The sequence below is a fragment of the Choloepus didactylus genome, chromosome 2, assembly GCF_015220235.1.
Source record: "Choloepus didactylus isolate mChoDid1 chromosome 2, mChoDid1.pri, whole genome shotgun sequence".
Lineage (NCBI taxonomy): Eukaryota > Metazoa > Chordata > Mammalia > Pilosa > Megalonychidae > Choloepus > Choloepus didactylus.
Window position 1 is genome coordinate 101636060 of NC_051308.1, and position 19818 is coordinate 101655877.

The window sequence follows — 19818 nt, forward strand, 5'->3', positions numbered from 1 at the left end:
TGGGGGCCATTATTCAGCACCCCACAGTGGGAGCTATAACTTCTGCCATGTGACCTGCTCCCTCTTTCCTTCTACGCCTGCATACAGTTCATCTGCCATTGCAAGTGAAAACTTCTCAGGTGTAGGCCAAGTCCACCTAAAAAGTTTTAACTAAATACTTTTCCATTTGGAAGACATTGTTTCCCCCTGTTTTCTGTGTCGTATCTTTTGCACTCTTTCTGGCCATGCCTTCCCAAGTCCTCAGGTCTTTTCTCCCTTGTTCTGTCTTATATCTGATGATCTCTTATTATCTCTGACTTGCATTTTTTTTTTAATTTTTAGTAAATTTATTCAATTATGCAACCATCATCACAATCCAGTTTTAAACTATTTTTGTCACCTGAAAAAGTCCCCTCTGGTCTGCCTGCAGTAGCTCTCACTCCCACCTCCATCCCTAGGCAAACAGTAATTTGCTTTCTGTCTCTAGAGATTTGAATTTTAAAGAAATTTCATATAAATGAAATCATGCAAATTGTCTTTTTGTGTCTGGCATCTTTCACTTACCATAGTGTTATAGCATGGATCGGTAGTTGGGTCCTTTTCATTCCTGTTTCAGCCTATCTTTCTCTTCACCAGTTTTTGGACCTCTGGATTGTTTTCAGTTTGGGCCATTGTGACTAGTGGTGCAGTGAAAATTTGCAGGCTAGTCTTTTTGTGGACATTTTTTCTTTCTTTTGGGTAGATTCCTCGGAGTGAAATTTCTGGGTTGTATGGTAAGGTAACTCTGTGTTTAATTATATAAAAAACTGCCAAACTCTTTTCCAAAACATCTGTGGCCTTTGCATGCCTGCAGCCATGTTTGAGAGCTCCAGTTTTGCAGCAGCCTGACCACCACTTCTCATTGTTTGTCTTTCTGATGACAGCCTGGTGGACATTCCAGGCTCTTTCTGAGTGAGGAAGTTTCAGTCGGTGATTTGGTAATTCTGTTTTCCAGAAGATCTCCCTGGGGGGTAGGGATGGGTGCAGGCAGGAAAAGCCTGGAAACTGTATCCCAGAGAGGACCTGTGAGAGGTCCCTTCACAGGGGATCTTGTGCTGCTCAGTTCTAGTTGTCCACCCCTCGGAAACTGGATCCACAGGTAGGGTCACAGGCTGACCAGAAACAATGTTTACCATATGCAGTTTTTTTTTGTTTTTTTTTTGTTTTTTTAATTGAATATACGTCACAAAGAGTGGACAGCTCTGATCTGAAATGTACCAATTAGTTTGGATGAATACATATCAGAAGTACATTTCTCTCACCTCAGAAAGCTGCTCATGCCCCTTCTCAGTCATTCCCCTGATTTCCATTGGTAAAATAAACGTATTGTAGAAGACATATGAACCACAGTACCGTATAAAAAAGAGAATTAAAATCCTCCTAAGAAAATACCAGTGTTAATATTTTCATGTAACTCCTTGTGATAATCTTCGTTTCTCAGTATTTTTTATTTCACAAAATAGAACCAGGCTGTGTTACTTGGCATTCTGCCATTTGCCTCCCACCACGTGCGCTTCCGGGTGCAACACGGGAATCCTGCGGCTGGAGCGTCGCCCTAGTGTTGGACGTTAAGATTGACATCGGCTGGACAAACGGGTCGAGCCTATTTGCACCTAAATCTCCCCAGTCGTCTTCAGTACCCCCCAGAGGGCGAGTCAGGGAGCCCCGAACTGCTACACAGGGCTTGGTCGGTGGAAAGCGCAGACTCTGCCTCTTCCGGGTCGGGTGACCTTGGAGAGCCTCTGGGCCTCAGTTTCCCCAAGGCTTCCAGCCTCGCGGGGCTCTAGGGGGCGTTGGAATGCCGCGCCCGGGGAGCGTCTGCCCGGCGGCAGCGGCTCGGGGACGGGGGCGTGCGCAGCTCTGAGACCCTCGCCCTGGGCAGGTGCGGCGGCGCCTCTGGCCAAAGCTGCCCCCTCACCCACTCGCCTCGGCGCCACCCGCGCAGTGCCGGGGGCCCCCGAGTCCCGAGAGCGCGGGGTGCGGGCGCGCCACGCCTGGCGGGCGGAAGTGGAGCGCAGGTATCGGCTGCGTAGCATTTAAGGTTACCTTTGTCAGCACTAGAGTACTCAGCCCAAAGACGCCTGTTTTATCTTTCGTATGGCAACAGAATGACCATCTGCTTGGTCCCTAAACCCGGTTCCCACCCTGAGTCCAGGTCTCTAATTTAGTAACTCTTTTCCCAGTAACCACACAATTTGGGGTAGTCACCGTTCTTGAATTCTCCATGTGTGGGTCCCACAAGACAGACCTGTCGCTCACATAGGAAGAAATAAGGGAATGCATTAGGAATGCCTGGGAGAAGTTTCTAGGACTCTACCCCTTAGGGAGAAGCTCTCTCTCCACCCTTTGAACTCTCATGGAACTTTTTCACGTTCCTTGTAATTCATATCCCTTCTTCGTTTTTCCTCAGATTCAACTTTGGTTGGGTAGTATATGTTAATTTGATTCTCATCCTAACCCTGCAAGATAGATATCATCAACATTTTGCCATTGAAGAAGCTCAGATAAGTTAAATGTTTGGCCCAAGGTCAGACATACAAGAGTTCAACTCCTGGTATCTTAATCCAATCTAGGGATGTTTCCAACATATCATTACTACATCCCCCCAAACTACATACATATATATAAGATTATAAAATGGAGAATACTTAAGGTCAGGAGCAATGTGTCATTAGTGGTGCTTGACAAATAGTGGTTGTTCTATCAAAGTCTGATAAATAAATGAATAAATAAATGCATGCATGAATCAATGTATGGACAGTTGTTGAAAACAGAAATACTGGAAATAACAAGGTACTATTACAACATTTTGGGGAGGAGAGAAGAGATGGTTTGAAATCCAATTCTATGCTTTAAACAAGAAACAGTCCTCTTATTCCTCATTGTGATGTCATTATTTTACTCCACAAACACTTTTCAATAATTTGGCAAAGACAAATGTTGGTCAAGTGTCTGATTATTTGAGATAATGAGTTTGTATCTACTACATAAATTCACTGAGAGAGGACACATTAAGTTTTGGGAACTGTAATTTTTATTAAGTGATGTAATACATGTTAAAATTTCTATCACTAGGGTCTAGTGTTTACTAAATTCTCAATGCATTTTACTTTCTTCCTCTTTGCTTCCCTCCTTCTCCAATACTTTTTTTTTATCACCCCTTTTCTTTCTTTTGTAATACAGTGTAGATAAAATGACTGAAAAAGCAGGTTCCATCTGCAACTAAGAACTTTCAGCCTATAATGTCCCTCGTTATAATTTACAGCAGACAGACATGGAGATGCTCAAAGGTTATGGGTCACTCCAGTGTCCAGAGAAGCTCTCATGGGAATTCCTTTTGACCCTTCTGCCTTTGGAACTCAAAATAAAGCACAAATTTTTATCTTCTTCAACTTGAGGACCATTTTCCCATTATTCATTATATGGCTTCTAAAATGAATTGCCAAAAGTCCAGCAATCCTGCCAACAATATTTTGAATTAGACGGGGAATTGAAGGTCAAAGGGAAATCAACTGCTTCTATCTTGTCCATCTTGTCCCTTCTCTGTCTCCTTAATTGCCCTCAAAAACCAACTCTGAGTGATGAGTATGTCAGACAGGCCATAAAAGCATGGGAAATATCTCAATTTCCATGGGAATCCTTGAGGAGGGAGTGGCCAGTGCTTGGGAAAAAACAATACTTTCTCTTTTTAAAATAGCATCACAAGGGAGTAATATTACAATGTAACTTTGAGTTGTGCTAGGCAGCAGCACAGGCCCCCAAACTCACTTTCTTTGTCACTCCATAGGAGTAATCTTGACGAAGATGGCAGCAATGCATCTTCTCTATGCTTTTAGAATTGGTAGCATTATTCCAAGGTGGAAAACTTTGGAATGGAGCTTAACTTGCATGTGGGTCAAACAGATCTTTGTTGAGCCTCTTCCATTCCATTCCATTCCATTCCATTCCATTCATCCCTTCCCCTCCCCTATCCTCATTTCCTCTCCTCTCCTCTCCATTTCTTTTATCTTCCTTGTTTTCAACAGAGATTTATTAAACAACACCCATGTGCAAGGTGCTGTGATAGATGTTAAGGATAGCAGAACAAATATAATGGTATCAACAATAATAATAGTAACATTTATGGAATATTTACTATGTTCCACGTGCTACTGTAAACATTTTAATGTATTGGCTTATTTAAGCCTCACAACAAATTTCATTAAATTTGTTCCCTCCCTCCCTTCTTTCCTTCCTTCCTTCCTTCACTCCCTCCCTGCCTCCCTCCTTTATCTTTTTTTGACTGAAGATAAGAGAACTTAACAACTTACTCAAGGTCACCCAGAAAATTAGTGACTGAGGTAAAAATAAAGTTTAGTTGAGAGCAAATGTTACCCTGTTGCACTGTTTTTTTCCCTAAATTTCCTTCCAATTGTTATAATATCCTATGTAGAGAGCTGACGTTTGTTCTATGAAGAAGCTAAACATTTCCCTTATTGGCACAGAACTAACTGTAAGTAATAATTAATAACAATAATCTGGCATTTATAGAGTGCTTGCCATGTGTAAGGCACTGATGTTAAGTGCTTTACATACAGTAGCTCATTTAATCACCAGATGTAGGTACCATTATTATCTCCATTTTGCAGATGAGAAAACTGAGGCAAGGTAAGGTTAGGAAAATGGTCCAAAGTCACAAGTGTTGTCAGATGAATCTGGGCAGTTTGGCTCTAATACCCATGTTCTTAACCCCTGTGCTATACTGTCTCCTACCTTTAAGGAAAAATATCTTGTTTTGGTATTAATTGGAATTTCTGGGTAAGAACTCAACACTCCTCTCTAGGAACAGCATTTCAGCATGCATCATAGTTGCTTTGCAAACTCATCTAGTTACATAACCTGAGACAGGATTTTTGCCTCAACTGGGAGTTGGACATTTTCTCTGTCAAGTACAGGGAAGAGAGTGAACACAATTCAACATGTCACTTGAGGCTGTAATAGTGGAATCTAGATCTGGGGAGTATCTTATGAGATCATCCAGACATATCCAGGTGATCATATAACAGTTATCCAAAACAGTTTGTTGCTGGTCTTTACTTGATGACTTTTCTTCAGTAATGGAAACTTCACATTTATTTTTCACTATTTCTATCGTTTCATCACCATTATGGTTAGCAAATTCTCCTGACGTCTCCTGTCTTAATTTAAGCAATTATTTCTGTGGCAGCATTTTCACACTACTGTCACACTTATGTACTGATTTTTAAATGGATGCACCGCTATTTATTTATTTATTATTTGAAGCTTCACAGTCCATGGAAGCCACTCCAGGGCCCCATGCTTGGACCTGGTGTCATCTTAGGTGAAATCAGGAGCTCTGGTGCTTAGACTGTAGTCTTATTAGGGCCACCACATAAGTGTCCCCTTCTGTGGCCCAGACACCTCCCTGGAGCCCTGCAAAGATGTGTGTGTGGGTGTCTAGGATTTTATCCCTTTTTCTTCTCTATTTTCCAGTTTCTTTCTTTCCCACAGCAGTAGCCTCTCAGTCCTCTTTGGGAACAAGCCAACATATCTCCACAGTGAGTTTAGGGTTTTGGAAAACAAAGGCCAGAAACAGAAGACAACCTTCAATTAACATCAACTTGTGCCCCTACAACCTACTCCCCCAGAGGTAAGAAACACAAATGCTTGGATACCCTGTTGGAAGTAAAAGGAAAAGCTATATGTAAGGAAAAGCATGAATTAAAACTTCAGTTAAGTCATATTTTACATAAGTTATTATTACCTTTAAGAGTTGCTACAACTTACCTCTTTTCTGTCTGTTGGCTGTGAGAAGTCAGCCATTATAGGTGGGGTCCTTGCACCTAGATTTAGGGAGTGCATGACTAAAATGAAAGTCTGGTGACCTCACATGGTCTTCCACATTCAGATCTGTTAGAGAGCAAATGTTACCCTGTTGCACTGTTTTTTCTCTAAATTTCTGACCCAAATGCCCAGGAGACAGAATGCATTTTCAAGTAGATCCAGCCTATAGCAAGCTTCTCAAGCCCAGGCTGCATTTGACCCACAGTGAGCAAAGGGATCCACAAAGATAGATCTTTCCACACTGCCTCGAAGTGAGGCAGGGCCTTACTTTTATCATTTGGATACTAATGTGCAGTCTAATACCTTCCTGGCTTCTAATGCTTGGCTTCCCTCCTACCTTCTGCAGTATAGAGTCACCAGGAATTGCTTCTGACTTTCTTTTCTCACTTTAGTTTCTTTGTTATTTTACCAGGAAAGTAAGATTTAAGTAACAGAGTCTGTTCATCCAACGAAGAGAAAATGAGCTTAATGTAATATAATATTGATATCTCAGAAGTTAAAGGTAACTGCTACAAACTGTGATACTAGGTAAAATGAGTGTTAAATGAATGATAGTGATGATGATGATGAAGAAGAAGAAGATGATGATGATGGCTAACGTATATTGTGTGCCATTTATTTGCCACACTGCTAAATTTTACATGCATTACCTCATGCACTTCTCAAAGAAAACTTTTATAGCAATTTCCAATATTATTTTCATTTTACAATGATGGAACTGAGGGCCAGAGATACTACATAACTTACATAAGGTCACACGGATGGTAAGTGTCTACTGAAAACTAGCCTATGTCTATTTACTTATGTATAACTCTAAGATAATTTTTGGTAGATATCAGTAACTATTAATTGTTAGTGGTGAGTGATAATTATGTCTCCACAACTTCACTACCAGCTTATGAAAGCAAGATCACCACACATATAATGAAAAACAATTGTGTCATACTTATTGAGGCAAATACTTATTAATAAGCAGACACAAAATGCATATACAACCTGTTCTGTAATCTCAATAGAGTCTCAGTTCTTTGTGTTGTGACTACACCTTGTCTGAAAGGTTTGCTCAGACACAATAATATTCTGAGGTGTGATTCTGTTATCCTTAAGTTGGCATCAGGCAACAGGATACCACAGAATCAATGGTTGGACCATTTAGGGATCAAGCCACAGCTCCCATCTCTAAGGGTAAACTGCTGATTAGATTCTTACAGCCTTTTTAAGGAAAGGGTGGGTTGCATTTCCACAATAGTGCCATCAGTCCAGATGACTTATAAACTCCAATTGCAAAGGAAGAGAGTGCATTATCTAATGAACAAGCCTACCCATAAAAACTCATTGCCAGCATGTGTTCTGTTAATTGGAAACACATCTAATGTTGCTCTAGATATGAACAGCTGAATTGCCTCAAGTAGCCATCTCTGGAGCATGGCCTTTCTTAAAAGTAGCTGATCACCACTGAAATGTGAATTCTTGATTAGGGCATGGAGCTTAACTAACAAGCACATACATAATGTCACATTGTAGCAATTACAATTAGTAAAAAATTTATGTTACATTGTTTTGATTCCTTGTTTTGTGTTTGTTTCTCCCAACCAAAATATAAACTCCTTTGGAGGACCATGTCTCTGAGTCACTGGGGATTTCAAAATATATACTAGAGCATGACACATAGTAGATATTCTATAAACATATTTCAAATTTGTTGAATAAATAGATGAGCAAAAGGAAAAGCTATAAAAGATCAGGTTATTCTGTCTCCATGGGGACCCTATGAAACAAATTTAGCTTATTTAAACAAAGAGACTTTACTGCGGGTTGCCCGTGAGGGGCAGGGACCAACAACATGTTAATCTGGACGCAGTTGAGGTAAGAGTTTGAACACAGGAATGGAAATATTTGCCATTTAAAGAATATACTGAAGGGAAGGATTAGGAGACATCATGAGTTGGGAGGTTATAATGTGTGTTCTGTAGAAGGAAGAACATAGTCTTGATGTTATCAATTCCATCAAGTATTTCATCTTCACTAACTAGTGAATTATTTTTCATAAAAATATATTTTAACATGATAGCATGCTGTATTAGACTACTTGCTTCATTTGCTGTTGAAGCATGAGCTTGAATGGGTTTTCTTTCCTTCAAATTGAAGTAGGCTAATTCAGGAAGAGGACAGAGGCCAAACTGATTCATCCTCTCTCCACCGAAATCACTGGGCACCTGCTTCCTCACTGCCCTTGAGAGCTAATCTTGATAAGACACCATGTTCAGAGGATCTTGGGTAGTTGAGAATTTCAGTTCCATAATTGCCCTGAATTGTCTGCTGATATTTCCTTATACTCCACTAAAGTTTTTCAAAATCAGTTATTAACCCCTGTCCCTCATGAGCCATCTATGAATAAGAAACTTTATTGACCTCAAGTTTTAAATGAGCAGTCAACAAAAACACCTCCAGTCTTCAACCAAGTGAATTCCTCTAGATGGTTCTGCTGGGCTCCTTCCGTCTGTCAGCCTCTGCTTGGGTGCTATCTACATGATTCAGATTTCTTCTGCACAGAACTCAGAGGAGCTTAGTTCTTCCTTTGCGTCTCAGATCTGCCTGACCCAGGATGTCCAGCTGTAGAGATCAGTTGCTAAAAAGTGTTTTAGAAAGCTTTTATTTACACTTCCTGGAGATGTATTACATTTTTAGGAGTTAAGAAAGGACATGTTCTTTTTCCTCATGTGGAAACAAGCTTTATGGTGTTTCTTTAGAAGGAAGTAGGCTGGAATAAAAGACCTGCTACCTGGTTCTTTTCTCACCAATGCTCATGCAGTCCTATGGCCAGCAGGGGGCATCCACAACACAGATTTAAATTGGATTTACCTTGAAATGGGACACGATGGAACACCTATTTTGGGAATATGTTATAAAAACCCTGCCCTATACTTTCCAATCCTTCTCCATCTCTTCTTCCTTCTTGAGTGTACGTGATGTGATGTCTGGAGTCTAGAATGAAACTTGCCTGTGGGTGCTGGATGTGTTTCAACTGCCGGGCTGGTGTACACCTCAGGGCTACTTTGTTTCTTTTAAGTCCTGATGAATTATGGTCTCATAATTGATCCTGACCAGATTGCTAGTGATTGCAATTACCCTTGCTGTCTCTTCTCATCAAAGTGTGTCCTAGGTAAGGCTATACGGTATGAGAAACTGAATGAGCACTTTAAATTAAGCTCCTCTTGTCTGTTTTCAACCTCTTTAAGAAACAGAAACTGAATTCAGTTACTTTATAGCCCTTGTAGCCATTTAGTGGCTTTACCTCTTTCTGGTTAAATGGTTTAAGAGACATCCTAGTCCTTGATGACTTGCGCTGTACCACATCACAATATTTACCTGTCCCATTCCAAAATACAGTTTAACTATAACCTGGCACTTCAGTTCATTTCTTCATTCCTTCATTTATTCATTCATCAATTTTATAGCTAATATTTATTGAGTGCCTATTAAATGCTAGGCCCTGGGCTAGGTGCTGAGGCTATACTTGTGAACAAAACAGATTCTGACCTTGCTTCTGGGGACTTGATACTCTAGTGGGAGAGATAGAAATACTCAAATAAATATTCAAAGATATAAATGCAAATTGATAGGTGCCATGAAAGAAAAGTACAGAAGGTTCTGAGACTATAATAGGGGCAGCACTTAGAGTATATAATATCTCCTATTGCATGACCTTTATATTATCAATTTAGTATACAGTTGAGCTTCTTGAGGTTAGGAGCAATGTTCTTCAACTACTATTTCACACCTACTTTTATCAATGATTAGAAAGAATTCGAGTATGTAGTTTACATGTACGTATCCTATATTCATTTGTTCGAAGTGTCTTCCAGGCAATGAACATCTTTGTAACCTTGAAACTCCTAGCACAGGACCTTATGTTTAGCTGGTTCTCAATAAATTTTGCTGAAATATAACTGTAATTTTAAAAATTCATCTGTGTTTCTGTTTTTAGTGGTTGCTTATATGGGTTTCTACACTTATGCATCTTAAGATAATAGCTTTCACTCAACTGAGCCATTAGCAGAAAGCACAGTGGTGACCCAGGGCCTATTGAAATTTGATTTTCTGGCCAGCATACCCACACAAGGAGCAGATTTACTACTGCACAATTCTAGAATTATTCAAACCCTTTTGAGCTTGAAATTACTAGTATGAGTCATCTAGAGAAAGAATTATCATCTCTTGAGCCTTTAATTAAAATCTTCACCCAGGCATTTCCAATTGATTTTATTTCCAAACAAGTTTTTCTTTATAAAACCAAAGAATAACAAGGTGGGGGTGAGATGAGAGGAGAAAAAAAAAATAGTTTCTTGTTAACAAGCATTACCATCATGTAGTTAGGAAAAATGCTTAGTGTGCGGTCAGGTACAGCCACTGGTTAAATCCAGAATCGTAAACAAATTACGAAGAATTCTTCTCTGGACGGGGTTGTTTCTGACATTAAGTTAATGTCAGACATGTGACATTAAGTTAATGTCAGACATGTTCAAGTTTATCTTTAAAGGGAAAAATAATATGGTAGGTTTGAGCTTTTGTTTTGCTTGATTTTCCATTTGATCCGTTTCATTCCCATATTTATGTGTGTGTGGCTATAGTGGGGAGGAAGAGGATAATGAAGATGAAATAGTGTTTCAGGGATTTTTAAGGTGAAGAATAAATGAGTACCACTGTTTATTCTTGTGAAAAGAGTAAAAGGTTTAAAGTGGTTTGACCTTAAGCATCTGTCAAATCTTCAGCCTTTAAAATTTTACTGATTTTTAATAAGAGGTGCAAAAATATCATCCATTCTCTGAATCGTATCAAACTTCAAATTAAACCAAATGGAATTCCCAACTTATGTACTTCGACTTTTTTAATGTCTTATATTTGAGTCTATATTAAGCCAGCAGTTGAAGCCATAGATAGCATTTTCCAAAGCACTGCCTTTCCTATCTCTAATAGATCCCTGTGGCATGATAAAAATTTGAGGAAAAGAGCAATCTGGTATAGTGTTTTCTTTGTTGGCTCTGAGGAAATGGAGTGTGACTTTCTACAGGCAATATTATAAATGATAGCTGATTTCTAGATCATCCTCACACGCAAAAATCTATTTATGCAGCGATACAGATAAAATAGAACGAGGGTTTTAATCATTCCAGGTAAAAAAGACTTTTGTGGGGTGGTTTACAAATTTAACCACCATTAATAAAATGTTTATATGGGAAAATGTATCCTGAAATGGTTAGCAAAGAAAATTTGGGAACACACTGAGTTTATAAGCTAAGACGCTATGTCTACATGGAGACAGTCTTTGAAGGCACCTATCAATGCAGTTTTATGTCATTTTTATATTCATGAAAAATTTGCTGTTGGTTGAATACTGTACAGAGGTCCCTCCATCTCTCATCTGCCCATCAGGAAGGGGAGATAGACTTCATCTAACACTGCTCACCTCCATCCCTAATCACACTTTACACTCAAGTAGCACAGAACTACTTTCATACCCCTGAAAACTACATGCACAAATCCTTCTCTCTGCCTAAAAGGGAGTCTTTCCTTTTCTACCTGGCAAACTCCTACTCATTCTCCAGCTCAATTTTGCCTCTATGTAAAACCTCCCCTGACTCTCCCATGTAGACACTGGACAGTACACCAGTGCACTACTGCCTTCTAGACATCCTCTCCTTAAATTGGTGCTTGTGATTGTTTGCAAGTCTGAGACTTCAAGAAGCTATCAACTCCTTGAAGGAGGTATACTGCCTGACAGTAAATACGAGCAATGAGTAAATTGTTAACGAATGAATGAATTAGTGAATAATTGTTTTTAAAATACCCAACTCCTATGTTCCAATTATCATATCATGTCCAACTTCTTTTACTCTTTGACCAGGGAAGCATACACAAATATCTCTCCATCTTTTACAAAATAAATGGCTTAAGTGGAGCAAAAGATAGAAAAGGAAATGGAATCTAAAACAAAACCAAATAAACAACAAAAAAGCAAGAAAAGTTCATTAAATATCTTTTTCTAAATATTAGTGAGTGGATTTTTGGCTTCAGGTTGAATTTGAAAGCAGTTACTGCATTTGTTCGCCTTATATACGGGAAGTGAGAGGCATATGGAACCAGGGGTAAGTGTACGGTGGATCAGTTTCTTCATGGGCCTTGATGTTGCGTCCTGACAAAAGATGGCCTGAGTCTCTGGCTGCAGTACTACACATTAGCCAGCAGAGGGTGGCCACAAATGTTGCATGTGGTTTTTTTTTCACCCCAAATATGATTTCTTCATATTTCAAATAAATGTAAAATTGGCAATTCTTGTCTCTCGAGATAAATATGAGAGGTGGTGGGAGTAATTCCTTGGCAACTTGTGAGAAATTTTTAGAATGTTTTAATTTGGTGCTCTAAGCATGGATTGGGCTTGGTAAAAAAAATGATTATGCAGTTAGCACTAAAATTGAGAAGTAGTATTATATGCCAAATGCTGTGCTAATTGACTCATATGCATTAGCATATTTAATAATCACAAAAAAATCTATGAGGTTGTACTGTTTTTTCCGTTTCTATGTTTTTACCCAGTTTTGAAGTAAAAAAAAAAAAAAAAAATAGACATTACATAATTTAAGTACCTTATAGAGCCTGGAATCAAAGCAACCCTTTTTTTACCCACTATGTTATATAAGCTCCCTTGGCAGAACATTCCCAGTTTCAACCATAATGCTGTGCTAGGCTAAGAATGATTGCTGTATGATGGGGCCAGAGTTGGCATTAGCCAGAGTATCTTAGGGAAAGAATAAAAGTGGAAAGAAATGAAAAAAGAAAAGACATTATAGAGGTGAATATTTCTATATCATAGCAAAATATGAAGTGATAATGGGATATTTATGGGTTTTTCTGTTTTTTGGTAAGTTATTACAGGAGGCTCCCTTAAATTTTCTCCTTAATGTGACTTACATAATTGCTTACCTTACAAATTTTACTTGCTTAAATTGTCTCAGCAATGTCTTCATGAGAATAGATGGGGAAAGTGAATTTATAGCAGCAAAATTCTACCTGGTGACCATGTGACCCCCATGACAGCTCTTCAAGATTTTGGTCATGATCAGCATTGACTGGAGGATAAATGTTTGTAGATTTGTGAGGAACAAAACCAAGATATTTTTGGTCCACTTCAGCAAATTTTTTTGGATGTTTACTATGTTGCCAAGCATATGCTAGGCACAGGGGTTAAAAAAGGTAGAAAAGACTCAATTCCTAGCCTCAAAAGGTTCTCATATCTAGTTTAGAAAATAAGCACATAAATCAATAATCAGAGTGCAGTATGATAAAGCCTATCTTAAAAGCATATGTCACTTACCAAGGTGAAGTGAAAGGAAGGTTCTTGGGTCTTCCAATAGACAGCTGCTCATCTTACAGATTAATATTTAAGAATTTCCTGCTGCTTTCAGAGTTCAAACTCTTGATAAGTTGATGGTTAACATAGAAGCTTAGTTCTGAACCTGAGACTGAAAACTGTTGTATCCTGTGATGGAGGAGTGCTCAGAATAATGACCACATCCATTAAAAAATGATGAAGGTAGAAAGGAGTAGTATAATTTTGCTATAATCTGATTCTCTAACAGCCATTTATGGAACAATGGGCAAGAAGATGGAAAAAAACACCAAATCCATCCATGAGATAAATGAAGAATGCTTCGTAGAAAAATAAATCATCAAGCAGAATAATTTAATTTTATAGCAGGAAATGGCTGAAGAAAACATCCTTATTTTACAAATGAGGAAACTGAGGTTTGGCAGTGAAATCTGATTTTTGTTTTCAAATATTGTACATATAATTAATGGTAGAGCTGGATCAGGACCCTCAGAAGTAGGCACTGTAGTGAGTATTCATTCTGCTTATGATCTCTAGAGTCAGACAGCCTGGCCTCAAACCCCATCTCCACCACATCCGACTAGGTTATCTTAATGCAGGTTATTAAAACTGTCATTCAGTTTCCTCATCAGTAATATGGGGATGATGCTCCAGTGTCTACCATATATAAAATGAGAGAATGCATATAAAGCAATAATTAACATTAAAATGAGATAATGCATATTAACCTGTGACATAATATGAGCTCAATAAACATTGATTATTATTATAATTCATATGTTCTAACTCCTGCCTTAGTATTCTTTCCACCACAACAGTGGCAATGAAATGGGGTTTTGTTTATTTTTTATTTCCATGACACAGAAGGAAATCTCTTTTTTAGATCTGTTTGCTCATGCGATGTTCTTTTTCCCTGTTACATCTCTTCTTTCAGGGCCAAGGAGATTAAGATCAAGTTGGGAATTCTCCTCCAGAAGCCAGATTCAGCTGTTGACCTTGTCATACCGTATAATGAGAAGCTGGAGAAACCAGCTAAGGCCCAAAAGTGAGTCATGAATATGGATTCCACTCATTTTCCTCCAGAGGATGGCTATTTTTTAAGTGCATGACACCATCCCTCATCTGTAGAACTCCCTCCTTCAATTACTCATTGAGGATCATAAAAGCCCTCAGAGACTTGGTTTGTAACTAAGCATTTTTCTACTACCCATGTCTGGAATATAGTCTTGAATACTGGCAGGATACTTAAAAAATAAAAATTAAGACTCTACCTTGAGTCTTGTTGAAGAGACAGTCCATGCCTTATAAAATGGCTCCAGCTACCTCATCAGCTATTTGCATAGGAAATGTGGTAAAAAAATAAAAAAAAAAAAAAAAAAAAAAAAAAAAACACCAAAAAAAAACACCAACCTGTTCATTTACCGAGTTTGGTCAGTTAACCATCCCTAATCCAATTAACTATGAACAGTGGATGCTTACCTGCTAAGGAACTACTGAGGCTGCTTCCTTATAGGGATGCAAGTGGAAACAATTGCCCCAAGAAGATTCTAAGAATATGGTAGACACTTTAAGCCTAATAGTTTCTTCTCCAAGATATTACACCCCCCCCCCCCCCGATGCCCAACAGAAGATCTCAAGGCTGCTACTTGATACAGGAATGAATACTCACTTGAGTAACTATTTCTATTTAAAGGCTATCAAACACCCCCCCATCTTTAATTTAATATTCCTGAATGATTGCATCTCTGCAGTTCTCCATCCTCCTCTCCCCCTTCACACACTTCCTCCTGTCAGTTTAGGCAGGGTGGGAAACTATAATTCTAAAGATTCAAAATATTATCTTAGTTAATCCAGCTCTCACAATTTGCATTGGCCCTACTTTAGTTTATTAACACTGCTCATAGCATCTCCATGGTTTCCTGTTGTTCCACTAGCTACATAGCCTATCACTGCCTGAAGAACTATGCACCATTTGCCCTTTAAAATAGAGATAGCCATGAAAATCAAGAAAAGGAAGTGGGAAGAAGAAAGCTGAATGTATTCATACTCCTTCAGTCTCCTACCTAAAAGCTCTGATGAGATCACAGAAGTGTGGTAAACATACAGGATTCCCTTTAAACTTCTATTTCTCTTTTTATATCTAACATTTATATAAATTGGCCAACCGTTCCTTTGTCCAAATGCCCTTCAACTTAATATATACTGGATTGACTCAGGGATAAAGATATGGGCTATTATTTCTTAATCTTCTTCCATCAACCTAAGTAGATATTTCCATTCTCCTCCTTTTATTACTTCAAAGTGCTCTCAAACCGGAAGTGAGGCATAATTGAGTTTTCTGCATCTAAAAAGAGGGAAGCTAATTCAGTGTAGAGTGGTCGGCACCAGTCACCAGTGGAGAACAAGAACCGCATTTCATAGCAGCAACAGATCAAAAGTCTAGTTTGAAGTAAATAATATGGTATGTTATTGGTCTGTTGGAATTAATTTTAAAAAAATAAACAGTACTACATTTCCTTTGATTCTCTGCTTCTAATATCTGACACAGACACTCGAACTATTTGATTTAACGGGGATTAGGAGAGAAGCTGTTTTAGAAGAAAATCTGGGGTTGACATTTATTAGATTATTTGCCTCTCTTTGTCTTCCATCCCTCTTCTTCGGCTAGAAGTTTGAATTGTTTTGGAAAATATTTCAAATCCCTAGAGAAAACTTGTGTGTCCCTACTGCATTTTAACAGTGATTGCTACAACCTTTCCCACCCTCTTCTAAACCCCTCACTTTATTCCACCTCCTCATAGTTGCAAATGTTCTGCCTTTTACCTGACTGAGAAAAAGTTAACTTCTGCATGAGCTTTATTGATCTCTCTCCTCTCCACTTGAAATTTTCTTTTTTATCTATGTTCTTCTGGCTGAAGTTATTTTTAACCGCTCATCTTCTTTGAGTCCTTGACATCACTAGAATCCCTTTTCAAATGCTTTTTATATTTTAACATATTTTATTCTCTTTAGAAAATAAAATTGGAAAATTGAGAAAATTGGAAAGAGAAAAACAAGTTGCCCATATCCCTACCACCCAAAGTTGGCTTCTGTTATCATTTAGTAGCCCAAAATGCATTCTTTATTTAGTTGAGACTTTATTGGTTGTTTTGAAGATCAGCACACAGACATTATGAAAAATGTGTACACAATTTTTAATGTATGTACTGGAAAAAACATGTAGTTGTAATTTTTTCTAGTTTTTTCAGCTTAAAGTTTGGAGGCAAATTATACTTAAGAGGATATCATGTACCAATATCTTCAAATGTCGGTAACTGTTAGATCATAAGTCCCACTAATTCACAACTTAATTTCATACACACTACAACTCACATTTCCAATCTTTCATAGCATATCACAAAGTTGTTAGGAAAACTGGATGATCACAACTAAAGGTATTGAGTGCACACAGTTCGGACAAGCAGAGCCGAGATCAGGGAGTGGTTTTAAGAAATAATTCTACTAAAAAACATACGAATAGAAGTAATTTAAAATGTTCAACACATACTAAATGCATGACTGTGACCCCAAATCATCACTTAGTATGTGACGTATTATAGGGTATAATAACTGCCACCACCCATCCCACCCCACCCCTACCCCATGGAAGATTAAGTTGACATCCAGGGCAGTCAAAACCTCCCATAATTCAATATCCCACTATTTTCTGGTTATGCCAAAAAAATTAACAATCAGCAAATGATTTCCCCTCTTAATAAAAAGCATTTGCACTTAAAAAATGGGATGATGGGATTCCAATCTCCACCTTAAAAATGTTTCTTCTAGAGCTACTAAAAACTTGCATTTACAAAACGGTTGATAAAAATATTCGTCTGGATTATACAAGGAGGAAGAAAAACAGGGACCACTGATAAGACCTATCAATATATGATATTAATCAGGCTTGGCTTCTTTGTCTCCTGCTTCATCAGAGGCTGGACTCTCCTCGTTTCTAGTCTCTTCATTTTCTGCAGGTAAATCTTGAGTTTCTTGGTTGGCCACTAGAGCTTGTTTCCGCTTCACTCCCCTTTTCCCTTTTGGTTGCACTTTTTGTCTGAAGATTTATCCTTTCCTGCTGCCTTTTTTGACTTGGTCTCCACTTTCCCAGAAGCAGGTTTAGCTGACAACCTTGCCGACTTCCACTTGGGTTTCTCCTTCTCTGCCCTTCCGAGCTTGGGCATCTTGAGACATGGAACAGATACTGCGCATGAGGTTGCCAACCCTTCCGAAGCTGGGCTGCTGGCTGCGGCCAGTACTCTCCTTTATTTGGTACTCTTAATTGCTCTTTTTTCCTTCTACATTTCCTCTTGACATTCTTCCACTAAGAACAAACAAGGGCCTGTGCTCCACTCTCTGGAAAATACAGCACATTGTTTCTTGACTCCTTATCTTTCACCCTCCTGCTCCTTTCTCTTTCTCTTGCTTTCATTGGCTAACTCTAGAAATAGAAGTCTTTACTCACTGCTTCCTGTATCATCTTTGGCTCCTTCTTATTGGTTTAAATCTCACTACTTCACTGAAAATGTTGTCTCGAAGGCTTAATCTTTGACTCAAGAGGTTCACCACAGCCCTCCTACTTCAGACTTGTTTTCTTAACTTCTAACACTATCTCTCTTCTGATTCCTCTTTTCTCTACATGCTCCTACTTGTGCCTAATAACTGATTGATAAACCATGTAAACTTAATTTGTGATAACACCTAACTAAATTGGCTAATATAATTGATTTTAAAATACTCAGGGGCTGATATACCTATTTTATAGTTTATTTTATATTTTAGATGTCCCTTTTCTCCCTACTTGTGTCACCACTTTCTCCTACATTTTATTTTGTTTTCACCACTTTATAACTCTAGAGCCCCACACCTAAATAGTACTACCTTGTGCACCGCTGAGAACAGTTACAAAGTGTTTTACATGCATCCTCTTATCTGGTTATCTGCAAAGTGAGCATTGTGGTGAGAATTAAAGATGCGTGTAAAATTTCTGGCCTTCAAGTGGAGATAAAGAAATGGTAGGTACTTTTAACTGTTTCTCCATCCATGGTGCCCAGATGACCATAGACCATGAGAGAAGGACTCCAGAAATGTTCATGGACACGAGATTGGTCAGGAGCTGACCAGTCACTGCAGGGCAGGAAGGAAGAACAGAGCAGACCCTTGTAAATGCCAACAAATAATTTGAACTTCACTTTTCTTGGCAAGAGCAAGAGTGTGTGAGAATGTTAACACGAGTATTTAAATATATGGCAGGCACTGGGCTAAATCTTTATATGTGTTACTACATATAATCTACATAATAAATCACAGGTAGTATTTTTTTATAGGGTAAAAAAAAAACCAATCTGGTGTTTAGAGAGGTTAAACCATGTTCCCATAGTTACAGCTAGTAAGGTTCAGAGTTGCCGACAGTTGTAGTAATGGTTCATGGGACTGGCCATTGAAATTTAAGTTTTGGGTTGTTTGTGGCTTTCACCGACTAGGCTGACTCTGAGAATTGAGCCATCACTCATTTCCTCATTAATTTGACACATATTTATTGCAGTTTAGATCAGTGTTGCAGGGGATGCCCCACAGGACATGGGAGAAGTTTTCCATAAATGACAAATTATATTTTTAATCAGTGAGTGCATCGTTGTCATGTGAGAGATTTGGTTAAGTAGATGCAATAAGAGTACAGGAAAGGGAGAGAGTGCTTCTGGCTAAGACGGTCACTTCCTGGATGAGATGGCATTTACACTGGGCATTATAAAGCAAGTCGCCAATCATCTATATAGATGTTTATTTTGCTATTCATTTAAACTGGCCTCCTCCCCACCACCCCGCACCTACACACACAGACTCCGTTTCCACCCTCTGTGGTCAGCTATGACCTTGCAAACCAGGATAGTTACTGGCCATTTAGATCTGCATCTATCTTGTTTCCAAAGAAGTGAGACTTAATGAGGCCTGGCAAATTCTGAGAATTGGGACAGGATGAACCTGTGTTACCTTCAGGGCTGGTAATCAGAACACTGGGCTTCATGCTGTGGGGGAAATGTCCTGCTTGACCGTGTCCTTGAATCAATCTGGACTAATTTAATCCCCAAGCAGGCTGTGCACATGTCCTTTTCAGGAATTTAATCTCAGCTATGATGTGCTGCCGATACTGACCGTTAGTCTGGTTCTAACAAAACCATCTGGGATAAAGTACACCTGACAGCATGCTTGAGCTTGGTGTACCTGCTCATGTAATTTCTCTTTGTTGTTCTCCTTTATTCCTTCATGCAAAGGGAGACAGGGAAGTTAGCTCCTTTTTAAAAGGAATTAGTGCGTTGCAAGGAATCAGTTTGTTGAGTTTTCATTCAATGGTACTGATGTTTATAACCAGGAAAAAAAAATCACCTGAGATTATTTCACCAGATTTGTTGCTGTCATTTATGGCATATTTAATCTTCAAATTAACAGTAAAAATCAAATAATTAGGACTCAAAATCTGTTCTGCTGAAAGGAGTAGAGAAGTGAGAGAATTATTCTCAATAACCAAAAAACCT

The 19818-nt window shown here is 38.7% G+C and overlaps 1 protein-coding gene across 1 annotated transcript in view; it reads left to right on the forward strand.

Annotated features, from left to right (window-relative positions):
• The window catches only part of RGS5 (regulator of G protein signaling 5), a 53552-nt gene that overhangs the window by 15622 nt on the left and 18112 nt on the right, over positions 1-19818 (forward strand). Inside the window, exon 2 of the mRNA XM_037825467.1 lies at positions 14184-14294. Coding sequence (XP_037681395.1) covers positions 14184-14294 — 111 coding nt within the window. The remainder of the gene's footprint in view (positions 1-14183; positions 14295-19818) is intronic.